We start from the raw sequence: 16,837 nt of genomic DNA, 5'->3' as shown, positions 1-16,837 counted from the left end.
TAATGTCACTTGGAGGAATCAGTAATACAAAATGAAATGTTTTTATTAAATCCACAGCCATTTTTTAGCTAAAACCTGGCTGAATTGACTATAATGTTTCATTGTACCTTAAAAAGAAAAATTGACTGTTCATGTTACACAATAGAAATACAGTTGAAATATACATAAGTTAAATACACACACTGCTTCTAAAAAGGAGGCCAGTTTAGTTTCAAAATACAAAAAACATTATCATCAGTCAGGCCTTAATAAAAAAATATAATTTTTAATGTTCTGAATTGTTTTTCTGTTTTATCACAGCAGTATTTCAGTAAACATAGGTTTCAAAACCTGTTACTATTGTAATTTCGTATGCAAATTCTATACTTTTTGGGTAGAATATAACTGGTAGTGTTCCAACCTTTGCAAGTGAGAATGTCATGCTAAAAGTCATAAATTACTTTTCATTTTCCTCTTACACAATATTCCTAGTTTCCAGCCTTATCACTTGTTTTATAATGTGTTTTCCTGAGGAAATGATACTATTCCTTCACTCTGTTCTGCTTGTCCTTTCCAATAACTTTTGAATCCTTTGGCCCTTTTCAGTCAAGTTTTTTTAAGTATCAGCTCTCTTAGTGATGCTAAGTTCCTCTAAGTTTAACAAAAACAGGTTGGTGAAAGAGTCCCTGTTAATGCCCCTGGTGAAGGTAAGACTTCAGTGTGATTTCAGCCATTAGACTTCAGAGATTTCACGTGGGAGTCAACCTGAATTCATACATCCTTATGAAATCCACACAGCCCTCCTGCTCACAGAACCGCAATCAAAATATATTCAGGTATACAAACCTTTTCTTCAGCAGCAAAGGAGAGGGTAAGATGTGAGAAATGCAGAAGTTCAGCTGAAAACCAAGTTAAGGCATTAGGGCAGGATTTTCAGATCACCCAGTAATTCAGACCCAGAATATGCACGTAAAGCTTTTTGTATAAATTCAAGGTCTGATTAGAGTATTCAGTTTTGCAGTTGTGCATCTCCATTGCAGTCCATAAGGTCACGCCTGATTTTCTTGATTTCTCACCTATAAAGCAGACATATAGCTTTTTTCTTTTTTTCCGCTTCCTTTTATGGATGACTTTTTCCTTTTTATTTTTTGTCTTGAGCCATAACAGACAGTTTGAGATGTATTTACTTTGAAACTGTGTAACAGTATTGCACACTGTAACTTCTCATGGGTCTTGACAGATTTACGATTTGGAACCCTGCTTTTTTTAACACCTTCTGAAAATATTTAATACTTTTCCCCATTTTAATTATTCTGGTATTTTTTTAGTGGTGATTATTGTAGATTTGCATACCTCTAATTTGAGCAGATTTCAATTGTTCAGAGACATGATTCTTGATTTAACCCTTAAATACTGAACATATTTTATTTACCTGTCGGTCTGAAGCACTTCCCTCATGGAGTTGCGTGCTTTTAAGTTTCTCCTTTCTCAAGGAAAACACTTAAATATTTGTACTCATTCCTCTTCCCCTTTTTCAGTGACATCATCTATGCACCTGGTTATAGAACAAGTTTTCAAGCAAAGAACAGTTTTCAAGCTGCCGTTTCTTTTGGCATAAGCCAACATCTACTGATCTCATTTTTCCAGAATTCTTTTCTATTTTATCCTCCCAATGAGAGGTTTTCCTCTTCTGCTGTAAAACTGAAAAAAACCTGATAGCTAATTATTGTAATTTCAATTATCAACAAAGCAAATCCATTGTCAGTCTTTTGAGCAGAGAGATATCTGCATTTTAGGCCTTTTTTATAATACGTTGGACTTTGCACTTATTTTTCACTTTGCATGGAAGGCATACAAAAATGGATGTCAAAAATCACAAGCCTGCTTGCAGGCTATATCTTCTATGTTTGCAGTGGTAGGTGATAATTTAATAGAACATAGTGATTTCCAAAGGCGGGAGTTAATTATGGGCAGTCCTCTGTTTGAGTACGTTTGATATCAGTACTTTGTCCTTTCCAATTCCTTATCTATATTGAGCTGGGGGGCTGAAAGGGTAGCTGAACAATGATTATGGCAATATACCACCTATTTACATTTTTTCCCCACTATGTTAAAAAATTAATGCTAAATTAAAAAACAACAACAGCAACAAAGTGAATTTTCTGTCTAAAATTCAAGTGACTATTGTAAGATGTTAATTTATTTAATGACATATTTTACAGTGGACTGAAATATATTGTTAATTAACTTCAAGATCTGTTTATTGTCTCTAATTGTCCAGCTTTGACTTTGTTTAAAATGGAGAGGAAGGGGTTAGGGAAGTGACAAATGTAGAACTGGAATATTATAGTAAGCTGAAGAAAATCAAGGAAATATTAACACAAAAAAATTAATTATGACTATTATATTCCTGTCTTTCTCTGTCATTTTATGCTATTGCACGTTATCTTTACAGTAAATTTGTAACATATATATGAATTCTATTTGGCATTTTAACAGGACTTTTTCAGATTGCCTGTAAACATCAATATTCTTCTTCCCAAAGTGATAAAATGGAATTTATTTGCATTCCAAGATCTATACAATATTACTGAAGTTCCAGTCAGATGATTAATTTAATTTTCATCCAATTCTGATACTTTCATGGTTTGGTTATTTTTTTTTCACCACCCGCACCTACCAGCTTCTTTCCTCTCTTCTCCCTACCTGTTCTTAGATATTCTTTCCCCAGCATGTCATTTAATTGAAAAATTTATGGGAAATAAGTAATTATACGACATGACTTAAGTTAGCAATAGTATGAACGAAGTACAGTTTCACTGAATATGTATTGTTTCTAAAAATCATTAAATGAAGATATTTTAAATAATATGAGTAGCCAGTGTTATGATCTGCATTATCTCTGATTCTCTATGAATAAAGCAGTTCTGGGTTTCCAGACTTAAGAAAACCCAGAAAGTTTTTTTTATTTTCTTTTATTTTAACTTTCCTAGCTTTTACAGTACTGTTGTTTCTGTTCTTCAAATGAATACATATTCTTGAAATGTTCTTCAATTAAATTTATAAATTGGTTCTATTGAAATCCAAGGCTATACTCCCTTTAACTTTAGTGAGGCTAGGATTTCACAATTACATTTTCATAAAGATGGGTAAACCAAATATTTATTAATCTACATTCAAATAGAACTTTTAGGCTGGAGTTCAAAAGGTCTGAATTATCTCTGTAGTGAGGAGTCTGTTCTGTGTTTATGAATGGCAGCGCCAGAGGAAAATACAAAAAAAAAAAGAGTACTATGAGGAAGATATACCCTGTAAGTACATAGGGTACTTCACATAGTGCAATGTGCAGTATCTGGGCAAGCCGATGTGCATTATTGAAAAGCAGTATATTGATTTTAAATGTGTTTTGGATTTGGTGAGTGACCTCTATTTGAAAGAAACACTCTTTTCTTGAAAATTTTACAAAAACAAATCACACACAAGCACATACCAGTGTGCTACATGCAGTTACAATCTGGCGTTCGACCGACAAAGACAATGTTTGTTGAAAACCGGTCCTCCTCTTATACCTCACAAAGGCAGAAGTGTTTTTTAACTGTATGAGGCTAAGCACTGAGCAAAGTTTCATCCTCTGTCTTGTCAACCTGCAGTAGAATGAGAGCAGCACTGGAACTGTGAAGCCATCCGTCTTGGCACAGGGCTCTGAGCATTCAAAGGCGGCCTCTGTTCTTCGAGTTCTCACTGAGCCACTAACACGCCCTCTAAGGAATTTTCACACCTCCTAACCAAATCTGAGCTCACAGTTACGCTAAAGACTCGGGGAATAAACAAACAATAGGAGATTCCCAGCTATTTGCTATTACCAAGCAAACAAGTAATTCCAAAAGGCAGTCCTCCTTATCTGATCAAGGTCAGATGTCTACTGCTGTTAAAGCAACTTTTGCAGTGCTTCGGGGCTGTTTGGGGTAATAGAAACCCAAGAATTCAGCAGTGTTCATAATGAAGTCCTGCTCACATGTAAAAAGTCTTGGATTTCTCACTAGTGTGAGGATTCTAATGATGGCATGGGCCTCTTCAATGTGGAAAAATAACTCATGGGGTATACTCTATAGAGAAATAAGGAAGGTTGTGTTTACAGAGAAAATATTGATGCATTTTAAATAGTGCTTTTTCGAATAAGAAAGGTTACTTCATTTACTTCTGAAATGTAGAGCTATAACTGCTAAAAAGACTACATGATTCAAGGAAATACAGCAACTAAGGTCCAAACCTGGACAGTTCTTCATGTTCGGTGCTTTCTTATTGCAGCACAAGAAACAGACTTGCCGGATCCATTGGGACCTGAATGTGGGTATCACCTGCCTCTTCACTTCCAGGCACGTTGCTGTCTGTGGTAGAAGTCTGGCTCCTATCAAGTCGTTAGCAGGGATATGTCATTTTTGCTTCCAGAAGGCTGAGCTCCAAGTCCTTATGTATGTAGCATGACTCACAGAGTTGTGCTACAGCTATCGCAGGTTGAGCATATCCAAACACTTAATGGTCTGGGTTGCGCTCCTCATTCAGACAGCTGACAAACAGCCTGAAATTAGGACTGTCTTGGTGAAACTGGGGTGTCTGGCAAAGCTACAAAGAAATCAAGAAGACAGTCAAAGGAATTTGGATTCAAGCTGTGAAATAAAAAAAAAGTTCCCTCCCACAGAATTACATCAATATAATAAAATTGATAAAATGGTATCCTTGTTTTTGTGTAGATGAGGTTTTCGTCTTACATAAATGTATGCTATGCTGTCTGGGTACTTAGATACTGTAGTGCAGCTACACTTAGCTACAACACGAACAACAACAGCAACTTGCTGTTCAGTGGTTTCTTTGCAGCCAGACGTTGAAAGAAATCTCTGTATGTTCGGAGGAAATAGTGACTTGTTTCCCCTGGACATGACACACACCAGATATGCTACCTGAGAAGACACTGGAAAAAGATTTCTTTTGAAAAATATATGTAGATCCTACTCTAAGACTTCACTTGACTACAGAAGTCTAGCTGTAGACAATGGAAATTCAGCAATTAAATTCAGTGTAGATCTATTACGAGTGCTTTACAGTTACTGCTTAGCTTCACACGAAGACATCAAAAGCCCTTTAAAATCTGAGAAATGTCATAGATAATTTAAAAATTAACTTAATGGAGGGTCAAAACCATGAGATTACCTATATGATAAATTGGTGAGAATGATGTCAGAGTCAGGACACCCAGTTTTTAGAGATCCTTGGGTTTTTCACTCATAGTTTAAAAAAAACCAACCAAACACAACAACTTAGCTTTGAATTTCTGGATTTATAAGAGTGCTTATGCTGTAATTTTACCAGACCTTGTCATGGTTAGATTATAGGTGAATTTTGAGTCAATATAAGTTTGAGAGTAAAGCAGAATTAAAACAGATTTGAAAAGAGGTTACCACAGTTTATTTGCATCTGTGTTTCCTGTCTGAAGTAACAGAATGAAACTATTTTGTAATGCACCTTCACATGGAAACAGTTTAAGGTGAAAAAGCAGTGCTAGTAGCATGCAGGATATCCTATCCATCAAAGGCATGCTAAATAAACTGCTAAAAGGTCTTGGTTCTACATACTAAACTTATAGTAATCTTTTGATAATGCCTCTGTGACAAAAACGTGCAAATATATAACCTAAACTTTCTCATTCCAGTCTGGTGTTGGAATTCACTAATCACGTTGACCAATGTATAAACTAATATAAACATGAAAGATTCAAACCTGTTTTACAAATAGTATGCATTTGAATGTTATACTTTTTATCACTGTAAATTTGACATGAATTCACTGATGAAATATGGTTATCCCAGATGAAAGAAACAATAAAACTATTATAGCAACCTGCAACATATCAATTAGGCGATAGGAAGCTTAGACAGTATTAAGAATGTTTGAAGGGAGTTATGTATTTTTATTTTAAATAATAGAGTTTCATTCTTTTCCCATTTCAGAAATCATGAGGAATTAATTACATGGGAAAATGCAGGTAGCTTTCAGGGGTCCTTACTACATGCAAAAGACCTAAAATAACTTTTCTTAGCTAAACTTGTTACTTTTATCTAAAAATGTGCAAAGAATGGCAATAAATTATGTGCCCAATAACAAAGGAAAAAAACTGCTTTGTAGTGTATAAAGTTCCCATTTCTATTCTTGAAATCATAAGATTTGAGCTTTAAGTAGTGAGGCTCACTCTTATTTCATCATTCATATTCAATTTCAGTTTCAATCTGATATTCATAATTTGAATCAGAAAGTTCAATGTTAAGAATTACTCTCTATTTCTGTCCTTTGTTGTACAAAATGGTATGTGTCCTTACACTCCTTAATTTCAGATTCTTCATCATTAGGGTTTGATAAAGACTTCACTCCTCCTCTTCCCTTCCTTGCTCCCTCTCTCCCTCATTCTCATTCTCATTGCTATATTCTGTCTTCTGAGGACCTTTTTTGACAATGATGTGACTAATAAGTCTTTTTACAAATACACATTTAAAAATAGAAAATATCAGTCATTATTGGGATACTTATTTCATATTTTGTTAGTTTAAAACTGATGATGTCTTTAGTTTCGTTTTCCTCAATTTTGATTGTAATTTTTTCCAGAAGAGTAATAACTTGGCATGATCTTCCTTTTAAAATATCAAAAGATCTGGAGTGTTGCTTGTATTTTTGCAATCCTTGCTCTGGGTTTTTTTTTTTTTTCTTGATCAGTGACTATAGAGTGCCTCCCTTTTCTTATATTTTTTTAATATATATTGATATTTAGTTATTTTTTTACCTTTCCTAAACCTCAAGGTTATTTAATTCTTCAGTCTGGAAGAATTCCTAGGGCTCTCTTTCATAATTCTACTACTACTCATCTCTTTTTTGCAAAAAACACTTCATTGTTCTCTTCCTCTTTTTATTATGTAATTTTAAAATACTAGCTTACATCTTGAATGGTTCTGCATATATTTACAAACTTTTCTTATCAGTTTTCTACAGTATTTCATGCTAAACATATCATTTTTGTACTATCTTATTAGGCTTTTCCGTAATGTTGATCCCTTTATTTTTCCCTCAAACCCAGCTGGTTTTCAATTTGAAGTATGAAGGCTTTCTTCTTCATAGCACGAGTGCAGAGTAGAAGTACACAGTATTTGTATTGCTCTTCCACCTGCGTGATTTTGCTGAAATAAGTATAGGTCACTGATAAATCCCAGAAAATGTGAAGTGTTGTGCCCCTTAAAGTTACAAGTCTTCTAATGTCTTTTGTATTATTTTTCTCTTCTTTTTACCTCTGACAGATCTTTGTGAGCGATTTTTCTCACCACTTGAAATTCAAGGACTGTCTTACTTTTGAAAATGAACAAACTCATAGCAGGGCTTTTGCTTACTTTTTTTTTCAAGAATAACAGTTGATTGATGACTTTAATCGCTCCCTTTTAACTTTGATGAGAAGTAAAATCTCATTAAAGATTTAAGTCACATTGCTCTTGCAACACCAGCTACTGTAGCCAAATAAGTAACCATTTCCAATGACTGATCTGTGTAATTCTTAAATGTTAGTGAATTTCTAGCTGTGCAAGTGCATGATGTGATAGCATTACTCCTTCAACAAAATACAGACTGGAGAACTGCAGTCTCATTCCACACGCAGTAGGTCCCAGCTGCCATCATACGCTTTCGTAAGCATCAGTTAATAGAATATGCTATAACTTTTTTCCTATTGCTTAGAGAAGCCAGGTTTGTTACAATTTGTGTTATGTGTAAATGTACCTGTAAATTAATATGAGATAGTTCACAAAACTTAATTTCCAAACTACCCATTTCTCCCAATAGTCTAAGTCAGTTATTTTAGGGTGGAAAATATATAGACAAATTAAAGGTTTTCATGTCATGATTTTTAAAAGCCAAAAGTGCATAGTGTCTTCTAAATTGAACTGTGTATGCTATATCTATTTGGTTGTGTAGTATAAATGCATTATAAATTATTCTTGGAATGGTGAGGGGTCTGGAGCACAAGTCTTACGAGGAGCCGCTGAGGGAACTGGGGTTGTTCAGCCTGGAGAAAAGGAGGCTGAGGGGAGACCTTATCGCTCTCTACATATACCTGAAAGGAGGTTGTAGCCAGGGGGGGGTGGGTCTCTTCTCCCAAGCAGCAAGTGACAGGATGAGAGGAAATGGCCTCAATTTGCACCAAGGGAGGTTTAGATTGCATATTAGGAAAAATTTCTTCACTGAAAGGGTTGTCAAACATTGGAACAGGCTGCCCAGGGAAGTGGTGGAGTCGCATTCCCTGGAGGTATCTAAGGACATGTAGTTGTGGTGCTGAGGGACATGGTTTAGTGGTGGATGTGGCAGTGCTAAGTTAACAGTTGGACTCAATGATATTAAAGGTCTTTTCCAACCTAAACGGTTCAATGATTCTTCTAACAGAACATGCATAACCATTGTTGAAGTGGGGCGCCACAGAGTCTTCTGTGCACATCCTGCAGGAGATTTTAATGTACAGTATCTTTTATAAACAGGCCTCTCTTTGTCTCTGTTAGAAGAAGGAGCTGACTCAAAGAATCTGATAATCTTCCAAAGAAAACATCTGTTTTAAATATATTTGTTTGGATTCCAGTCAGCACACCTAGGACTTGCATAATTAGCTTAGACTACAGTGTTCTTTTTTCAGAAGATATGTTTATATAAATAAGCCATGCATTTTTCATTAAGCAAATACTCCTCCTTTTTTTTTTTTAATTAGAAATTCAGGCTTGTGTTTTAACATACGCTTTTGCAAAGCAAAAATTAATTGAGAAACTTTTTCAACACTTTTTTTATATTACATTCATTTTACTGTATTTGGTATTGTGGAGAAGTGTCTTGCAACCATCTTATCATATTTCAGTAAATAAATTACATTTATAAATAAATTATAAATAAATTTACATTTATAAAGATGCTTTTGATACCAGTAATTGATTGTTTACTAAATAAAATATGAATTTTGTACCATTTACTACTTTTGATACTGCATATTCTTTTTAATGTACATAGTAGACTTTAAATAAATGAATTATGGTAGTAACTTCTTAAGTTTACCCTTCCTAAAGATCTGATTAACTAAAAATACAAAAAATTGAGTGTTTATTTCATCTTAAGCAGGTCCTTAGGAGAGACAAGAAGAAATGGAAGCTCAGTTAGTGGTCCTTTCTCCGTTCATCTCATGCCATGCCACACCACATGATTCCACTGAACCAGAATCCCTTATCTTACAGCTGTGCAACATTAAAAGAATTCTTTTCTAAAACTGGATTAATGATTATGCATACCTTTGGTATTAAGATCAAATCTCTTGAATGTTCAGACAGTCACAGTTGGGAATGAAATCTTTTACTTTGGGACAAATTCAGCCTGGAGTGGCAATTTCATAATACATATTGCAGGTGTGCCTTATTACAGAAGGACTGAAGCTGGTATTTCACGCACAAAAGTAGCTTCTAGGCCAGTTTCTGCAGTTCATACGATCCAGATGAAAGTGTTCTTAATCTGACCTGGTATTCTTTATATCACATCTGATTTCAGCTCAGTTCTAGACCTGTTGAAACAAGAGTTATGCCTGTGTTGAGTGTTTTCTTCTAAGGCAACATGAGTCGGTTCTGAATGATCTTGTAGGCCCTCCTACACTCTCACTGTACAGAATGATGTCTTCTGTGAGAAGTGCAGTCACATATTTCATTGGAATTTTTGCTTTTTCTTGCCATTTTCAGAAGTCCTCAAGCATAGGCTCAGTGAAGGATGCTGCCAGTGATTCAATATGTTCTTTCTAACTGTGCATGTGATTGAGAGAAGTTGGCCAAGTGTCCCCGTTTCTAGTTGTGGGAAGTGTTTCAAAAAACTATTTTTGGAAAATAATTTTCAAAAGCAGCTGTATACAACAGTGCTAAGTACTAAGGAGACAATGACGTTGGCTATTGACTTCCTTTCAGTATAACTTAAGTGGTAATAATACAGATTTTGTTTGTTTAATGTTCCGTAGGTGTTCACTCTGTTATGGATTGCTGACTGGATGGTGCACCATTTCTGGAAAAAAGGAAAAGACCCGGACAGTTTTTCTATCCCTTATCTTACTGCTCTGGGAGATCTGCTTGGAACTGCCTTATTAGCTATAGGTTTTCATTTTCTGTGGCTCATTGGTGACAGAGATGGTGATGTTGGAGACTAGTTATTCCAAGGGATGCAATGGCTTTTCCTGGAATATTGACAAGACCAATTATTCCACTTGAAGGTCCTCAAAGTGATTGTTCCATTTCGTATAAGTAAATGAAGTTGGCACAGATATAAAACAGCCTTAATGATTTTAGTTTGATTTGTTTTTTAAAAAATAGGATGGAACTAGGAGGATACTTGAGACCTTTACTCCGAAACCAAGGTGGATTGCTGCTAGTTGAAAACATCTGAGTAGACTCAATGAGGATCAATCCTTTACCAAGTTTTAAATTTTTTAAAGATCTGGTCTCTTAAACGAACAGCTCCTTACCTGTATTGCAAACCGGAACAATCTCTAATTGCTCATTCAGTGGTGATGAAGAAGAGGGTAAGACCCAATCAATGGCTTGCCTTGTCTTTGGCCCCCCAGGAAAAAAGTGGGCATATATTTTCATCTTACCACAGAAGTGGTTAGTAGACCTCAGATGAATTCAGTTTCATAGACATTACCTGATTAGTTGATATGTTCTTATCTTGCAATTTCAGTGCTGTAGCGCTCTGACCATTTCAGACTTGATATTAATAATAACTGTTATGGTGATTTGAACCCTGATTGTCTAAACATTTTGTCACTTTATTTTATGTATACTAATATGACCATCAACATTTATAAAATTAGACACTTGAAAAGCACCTTGTGCTAAAAAAAGCAACCTAATTATTTTGCTGTTGTGATTTATTAGAACAAGAGCATAGTAAAGACAAATAATGTGACACTGACCTGATCAATAATAATGGATGAATGATTAAAATCCTTGTGGTGGAAAGTGTATTTTCATTTAGCAACTGAAAAGATGTTTAACTAACTGATATTAATGGTGTTGTGATGGCCAGTATCCTAATTTTAATGAAGTATTTAGAGGTGTTGATTCAAATGTAAATACTGATCCCTGATTAAAACTTGGGATATGAAAAATTATGTTTCTTTTTTACACACTTAGGAAGTTATGTAAACTTCGAAAATTCCAGAGCTATCTATGTCATCCATTTCTAAGATTTCTGCTTTCGAACTGTGGAAGTAATACGGTTAATAAGGAAAATGACTGCTTCTGAATGATTTCTCTTATTTGCATACCTCAATATTTCAAATAATACTTTGATCATGAGGACTCTTGTTGTTACTTTGAAAAAATGTACTAATTGCTCTGTTTTAAAATCTAGTGGGAGTTCCTCACAGCATATCTTTTTAAAAGACTATAGCAAACATCCTAAATACATAATTAAATAAACAACTCATATTTTAAATGTTGTGATTGAAAGTTTTAAATTTTGAGACTTAAATTAGACAACTAAATCTATATATCAGCATATGTTGTAATCCTGTAAACATTAGTCATGTGATTTATGCATATAAATCCTCCCTTTTAATTTGATGGACCTACTCAGATGAATTAAATTATGTGGATACGTGTTAATGGGACTTCTATAGGTGTCGGTCACCTTAAACTCCGTGGAAGTTAAAAGTGTTTGCAATTCTGAAAATTAAACCAGCTATTCAGTGCCTACACGTGGATTTAGATGCCTGACTTTTAGCTCCCTCATTTGAACACTTTTATTTAAGCTTTTTCTTACAGGTATGATAATATAGTTGTTTGAATGAATCATATGTATTATGTCTTTTATTATGTGAGAGAAAGATAAAATCTTTCTAACTTCAGATTCTCTGACTTTACTTAGTTTGTATTAATGTTATTTAAAATAGTTTCTTGAATGTAGCATTGCGGGGAATACTCCTATTAAATTGTTTAAAATGGACTAGATGGAACTAATTTTTAATTTTTTTTCTTCATTAACGTTTTTTTTTTTTTGTAGAGATGCAATTTTTTTATTCTGATAGAACTGCCACCTGAATCAACTGAGCTGCCATTTCAAGCACTTTTCTCATTAGAGTTACTGGATTTTAAGGTCCTTTTTAAATGAATTGCAAGATTCTTAAAATTTACAATTTCTTGAGATACTTGTGATCTGTGCTTATCTGAGGTGTGTGTGCTTATCTGTGTGATCTGATGTGTGAGGCCATTCTAGTATTTAGTCATGACAGTATCCTTAGTGTGTTAGATATTTTCCCAGTAAATAAGCAACAGCCATTGGCACAGTCTGCTGACAAATGGGTGGGTATTTAGATTGTGGAATTGGGGAACAAATGTTAAATAGGACAAATTCAGTGAAATTTGAAAAAGGGAACTGTGTTGACAGACTGCAATAATCTGGGCGTGCAAACAATAAATGATGGAAAAGTGTAATGGGAAAATTTGGTACTTTAGGAGGGGGAAGAGTTCATTGCATGGTTGAGAGAGCAAAATCCATCTCGTGGGAAAGAAAGAGGTGCAAACTTTCACACAACATTCATTATGAGAGGCAGGAGCAAACAGAAGGAAATTATTTGGAGAAAAGAACAAAAAGGCACAGCCAAACTTGTCTTTCAGGAAGGGAAGAAAAATATAACTCGCGTTGAAAGGAGTTGGAGAAGAGGTGGAAAAAGAGATACTTTGGGGAATAGCGCAAGTGAGAAAAAACCAGAATGCTCTCAGTAAGATACGGTTAAAGAAGAGTTCTGAGAGAAAACCTTGACATCTGGAAGAGCAAGGAGTAAATAATCTATGATGTGGAAAGGGGTTTGATTCCTATGTGGAAGAGGCATTTTAAAAACTTATAGGGTTTGCTAACTCTGCTACCTAGTGTTATGGAAGTAAAAAGCTCTTGCTACTAAGTTTCGGGGGGAATATTATTCCAACCATGAGGACAATATAGGAGAAGGCACCAAAGAGTACTTGGATACCAGAGAATCTATCATCTACTCAAAAGCTGTAGTCCCTAAACCACTTTTAACTCTAGTCAAACCAACCTCTCCACAGAATTCCACCAGCTTGATTTTTTAAATGCATCCCAGTAATAGTCAATTACTTCACTGTATGTGTGGGTAAGAAATGTTACCAAAAATTCATTTAGAGACCAAGTGTGTGCTTTTTGTACTGTTCAAAGTATTCAATTGAGAGGGACATCCTGAGGTGTTATTCTGTCTCATTATCATACCAGCCATATTTTATAATCTTGCAGATAAATTGATCACTCTTCTTATTAAAATTCGTTGAGTGTTTTCCTCGTCTCCACCTGCTAGAAGGTTCTTTCAAAACTTCCTTTATAATTTCTAGCCTAATTAGGGCTATGGCTGGTACACATCTATTTGCTTTTGTGTCAGCATGTAGCATGAAGACTGAGGGGGGATCTTATCACTACTTATCAATACTCAAAGGGAGGGTGCCAGGTAGGTGGGAACAGTCTTTTTTCAGTGCTGCCCAGTGATAGGACAAAAGGTAACGGGCACAAACTTGAACATAGGAAGTTCTCAAGAACTTTGTGACCATCTCAATTGTTCTATGAGCATGCATGAAAGGGGACAATCTCATTTGTTAAACTACAACTAAACGCAGCTTTAAAATTTGGAGTCAGAGGCATTTCATACCATAGGTGTTTTGTTTTCTTTTTTTTGTGTAATGCTTTGAAATGATCCTTGCATTCTAGTGAGTTACTGAATGACTCCAGCTTATTTTTAGGGTGATTGTATAGCTACAATAGTTCCACAGCTTTATTACGCTGTTTGATATAGGGGAGGATTCTACTTTTAACGTATTTAGATTAATATTTTGAGTTTTATAACATCACTCTACATCTTGCCTTAATCTGTGATGTTTAAATTTGCAATATCCTCTTCCATTCCCATGTTTAATATATTACTTTCACCAGGGCTTTTAGAATGCTGATGAGAAACTGGCGAGCAGCAAATTAATTTCACTTCTTTTTACAATTTGCCAACTAAATTAGACTTTTCTCATACAAAGATTAAAACAGCATGAGGATTAAGGCTTTATAAATGCAGAGTAGTTTGCAGAATCAGGACTCAAAATAAGACCTATCATCTTTTTAATGGATTTGCTATTTCACTTCAGTTCTGAGCACCACAAAAAGCTCTCTTTAGTCCAAGAATAACCCAGAATACATATGAGGAAACAGTAGTATAAGCACTCTGTGAAATGAAGTGTTTGAAATTCCTTATTATTATTATTATAGTAATGGTATAATTGCTATTGCAAAGGAGATAGATAGTCTCTTTAGAGGTGCAGAAAATGGCAACAGAATATGGTAATTGAATTATAACCTGCTTTAAAAAGAGTAAGACAATGTTCAAAAACAGTAGTGAAGGTACTGGAAGCAATGTGAACTCTCTTAGTGGCATTTTTATTTTTGGCTAGATTTTCTGTGATACAATACATTGTTCTAATTGTATTCTCTAATCCATTCCTAATCAAGTCAGTCTGTTGTTCTGTTATCTTTTGGATTACCATTATCCCATACATACTCAAAGTTAAAAGATCAGCTTTCTGTATATAAAGGTGAGGAGGCAGAACTAGTAAAGACGTGTGTTTTGTCATTAAAGCCTCATTCTGACGGTCATAAAGGAAAGTCTTTCTGTTAAATTCAATGAGAATTTGATCATCATGCATGCTGTGCATTGATACTCTAGGGAACATAGCATTAACAAAACATGAATAAATCACGATTAAAGCTAAGAACCAACATGTTTAGTAAATATACAAGATTGCCATATTCTGGGTGGGTACCCAAGAGCATCAGTGTATCCCTTAGTCATTCAGCGTTAGCAGGGCTCAATGGGCTTTACTTTCTCTGCAGCTAAAATTGTAATATGATTTCAAGTCCTGCTGGTTGCTTATTTAATATGCAGGATAGTTCATCATATGCCTTATTTATGCTTTTATTTCTCAGTTCAAACTATACTTGAAATTTGCTTCTGCCTTTACTTATCACTCTTCAACCTGCACTTTTGGGAGATTGTTTCCTTCTCAAGAGTTGCTAAAAGTCTTGAGAGGTCAAGGAGTTGCTTTCCTTGAATAACTTTAAATCTGCCTGTTGCAAGTGAAATAGGGTCCTGAATGAATTATACAGTAGACATCTTTGGGAATAATTGGCTTCTGAATAGTTCCTAGAGATTTACTATCTCTAAGTTCTCAGATTTACATTTTAAGTTTTACTATGAAGAGGATCTAAAAAGGATTTTGCCTGCTTACTAATACTTTCTGTCATCTCCTGGTTTTGATTAATTAAGTTGTCGCCATGTCCTATCTACAGTAGAACAGCATTTTAATAAATTTGACATTCTGACTTGTTTTCCAAAAATTACGAGCAATAATATTTGTTCTATACTTGGGAAGCAATCATCCACTGCTTTACTATGAATCCTCATACCATGGTTAGCTGTAGAGCATCCAAAGCCCCTTTTTTCCTGTTTGTTTTTCAAGCAGGTGTTTTTCCCTGTGCTGACACAACCAATTATTTTATTCTCTTATAGTATCCAAGATTCTGGAGTAACATTAGAACGTGCTTCATCTCAATTGTTTTGAAAACTGAACCAATTTTTACCTATTACATAGGAAAATTTAGACATGCTTGTTTTGAAAACTGAACCAATTTTTACATGTCTGAGTCTAGGAGTCTAGTTCTGGTAGCTGTCACTAAAAATAGAAGGTTATCTCTGGAGTTTGGAGCATTTCCAAAACAGAAGTTAGCTTGTTAAGTTTGGTCTAGGGACACCTCCCGCTAGACCAGGTTGACCAAAGCCCCATCCAGCCTGGCCTTGAACACTTCCAGGGATGGGGCATTCACAACTTCTCCAGGCAACCTGTTCCAGTGCCTCACCACCCTCAGGGTAAAGAATTTCTTCCTAATTTCTCTCTGTTCATTCATTTAATCTTAATGCTTTGAGATTGCTGTCGCTGCTTCTTTAGACCCAATGCACTAAGGCCACTAAGTACTATGGTAGTGTAAGTCTATCACATATGTATGGAAACTGTGGTCCTCTTCTGTAACAGAAGACATTAAGGCCTTTTTAAAAAAAACCCTTACAAAACCTGTGTGTCATTTGTGCAAAATGAAAGATCGAAAATGCTGCAAATTCAGATACAAAAAGACACGCTCATTCCTAGGTTTCATTTCCAGCTGGCCTTTGCTCTGCTCCCACATTGGAAAGCTGATTCATTTTTATAAAGACTTTTTTAAAGCACTGTAAGGTTACCACGCCAAAGAGCATGAAACCCAGCTCTGTTAGCTACCATGTCTGGTTATGTGCTCTGTGCATGAGACTGACATGAGCTATGACTACGTCCGCCCCTTAGAGAGAAGTTAATCCCTTGCTTTGAGCAAAGCCTGACTGTATAGTCCTGGCATTAAACAGAATATGGCACTATATAGGATTGGCACTGTGCTGAATATGCAGTATTGGCTGTGAGGGGTTCTTCGCCTCAGACAGCTCTATAGCTGGAAGAGCCGTCACTGAGACACCCACTGTGTCGCCAGTACACAGTAAGACTTGGCTGAAAATTGGGAAAGAAAAACTGTCCATGCGACAGTCCCTCTAACCCGTCCAAAGCTATCTACTGAGCTACTCCCCCTCTGCACCACGGGCCTTTGCTCTGCACCACACAAAGTGTCTCAACCCTCTGCTGAGGTTCTTCTTCACCTTGTTGACTTCCTGTGGGATGGGAACTTGCAGATA

At 35.5% G+C, this 16,837-nt stretch overlaps 1 protein-coding gene across 1 annotated transcript in view; it reads left to right on the top strand.

The window, feature by feature from the left end:
• The window catches only part of SLC41A2 (solute carrier family 41 (magnesium transporter), member 2), a 50,217-nt gene extending 39,444 nt beyond the window's left edge, over positions 1-10,773 (top strand). Inside the window, exon 10 of the mRNA XM_009887425.1 lies at positions 10,040-10,773. Coding sequence (XP_009885727.1) covers positions 10,040-10,225 — 186 coding nt within the window. The 3' untranslated portion in view covers positions 10,226-10,773. The remainder of the gene's footprint in view (positions 1-10,039) is intronic.
• The last annotated feature ends 6,064 nt before the right edge of the window (positions 10,774-16,837 follow it).

Source organism: Charadrius vociferus, unplaced genomic scaffold (assembly GCF_000708025.1).
Source record: "Charadrius vociferus isolate BGI_N301 unplaced genomic scaffold, ASM70802v2 scaffold196, whole genome shotgun sequence".
Taxonomy (NCBI): Eukaryota; Metazoa; Chordata; class Aves; order Charadriiformes; family Charadriidae; genus Charadrius; species Charadrius vociferus.
The sequence above is the reverse complement of the archived record's forward strand: the minus strand, read 5'-3'. Positions and strand labels throughout refer to the sequence as shown.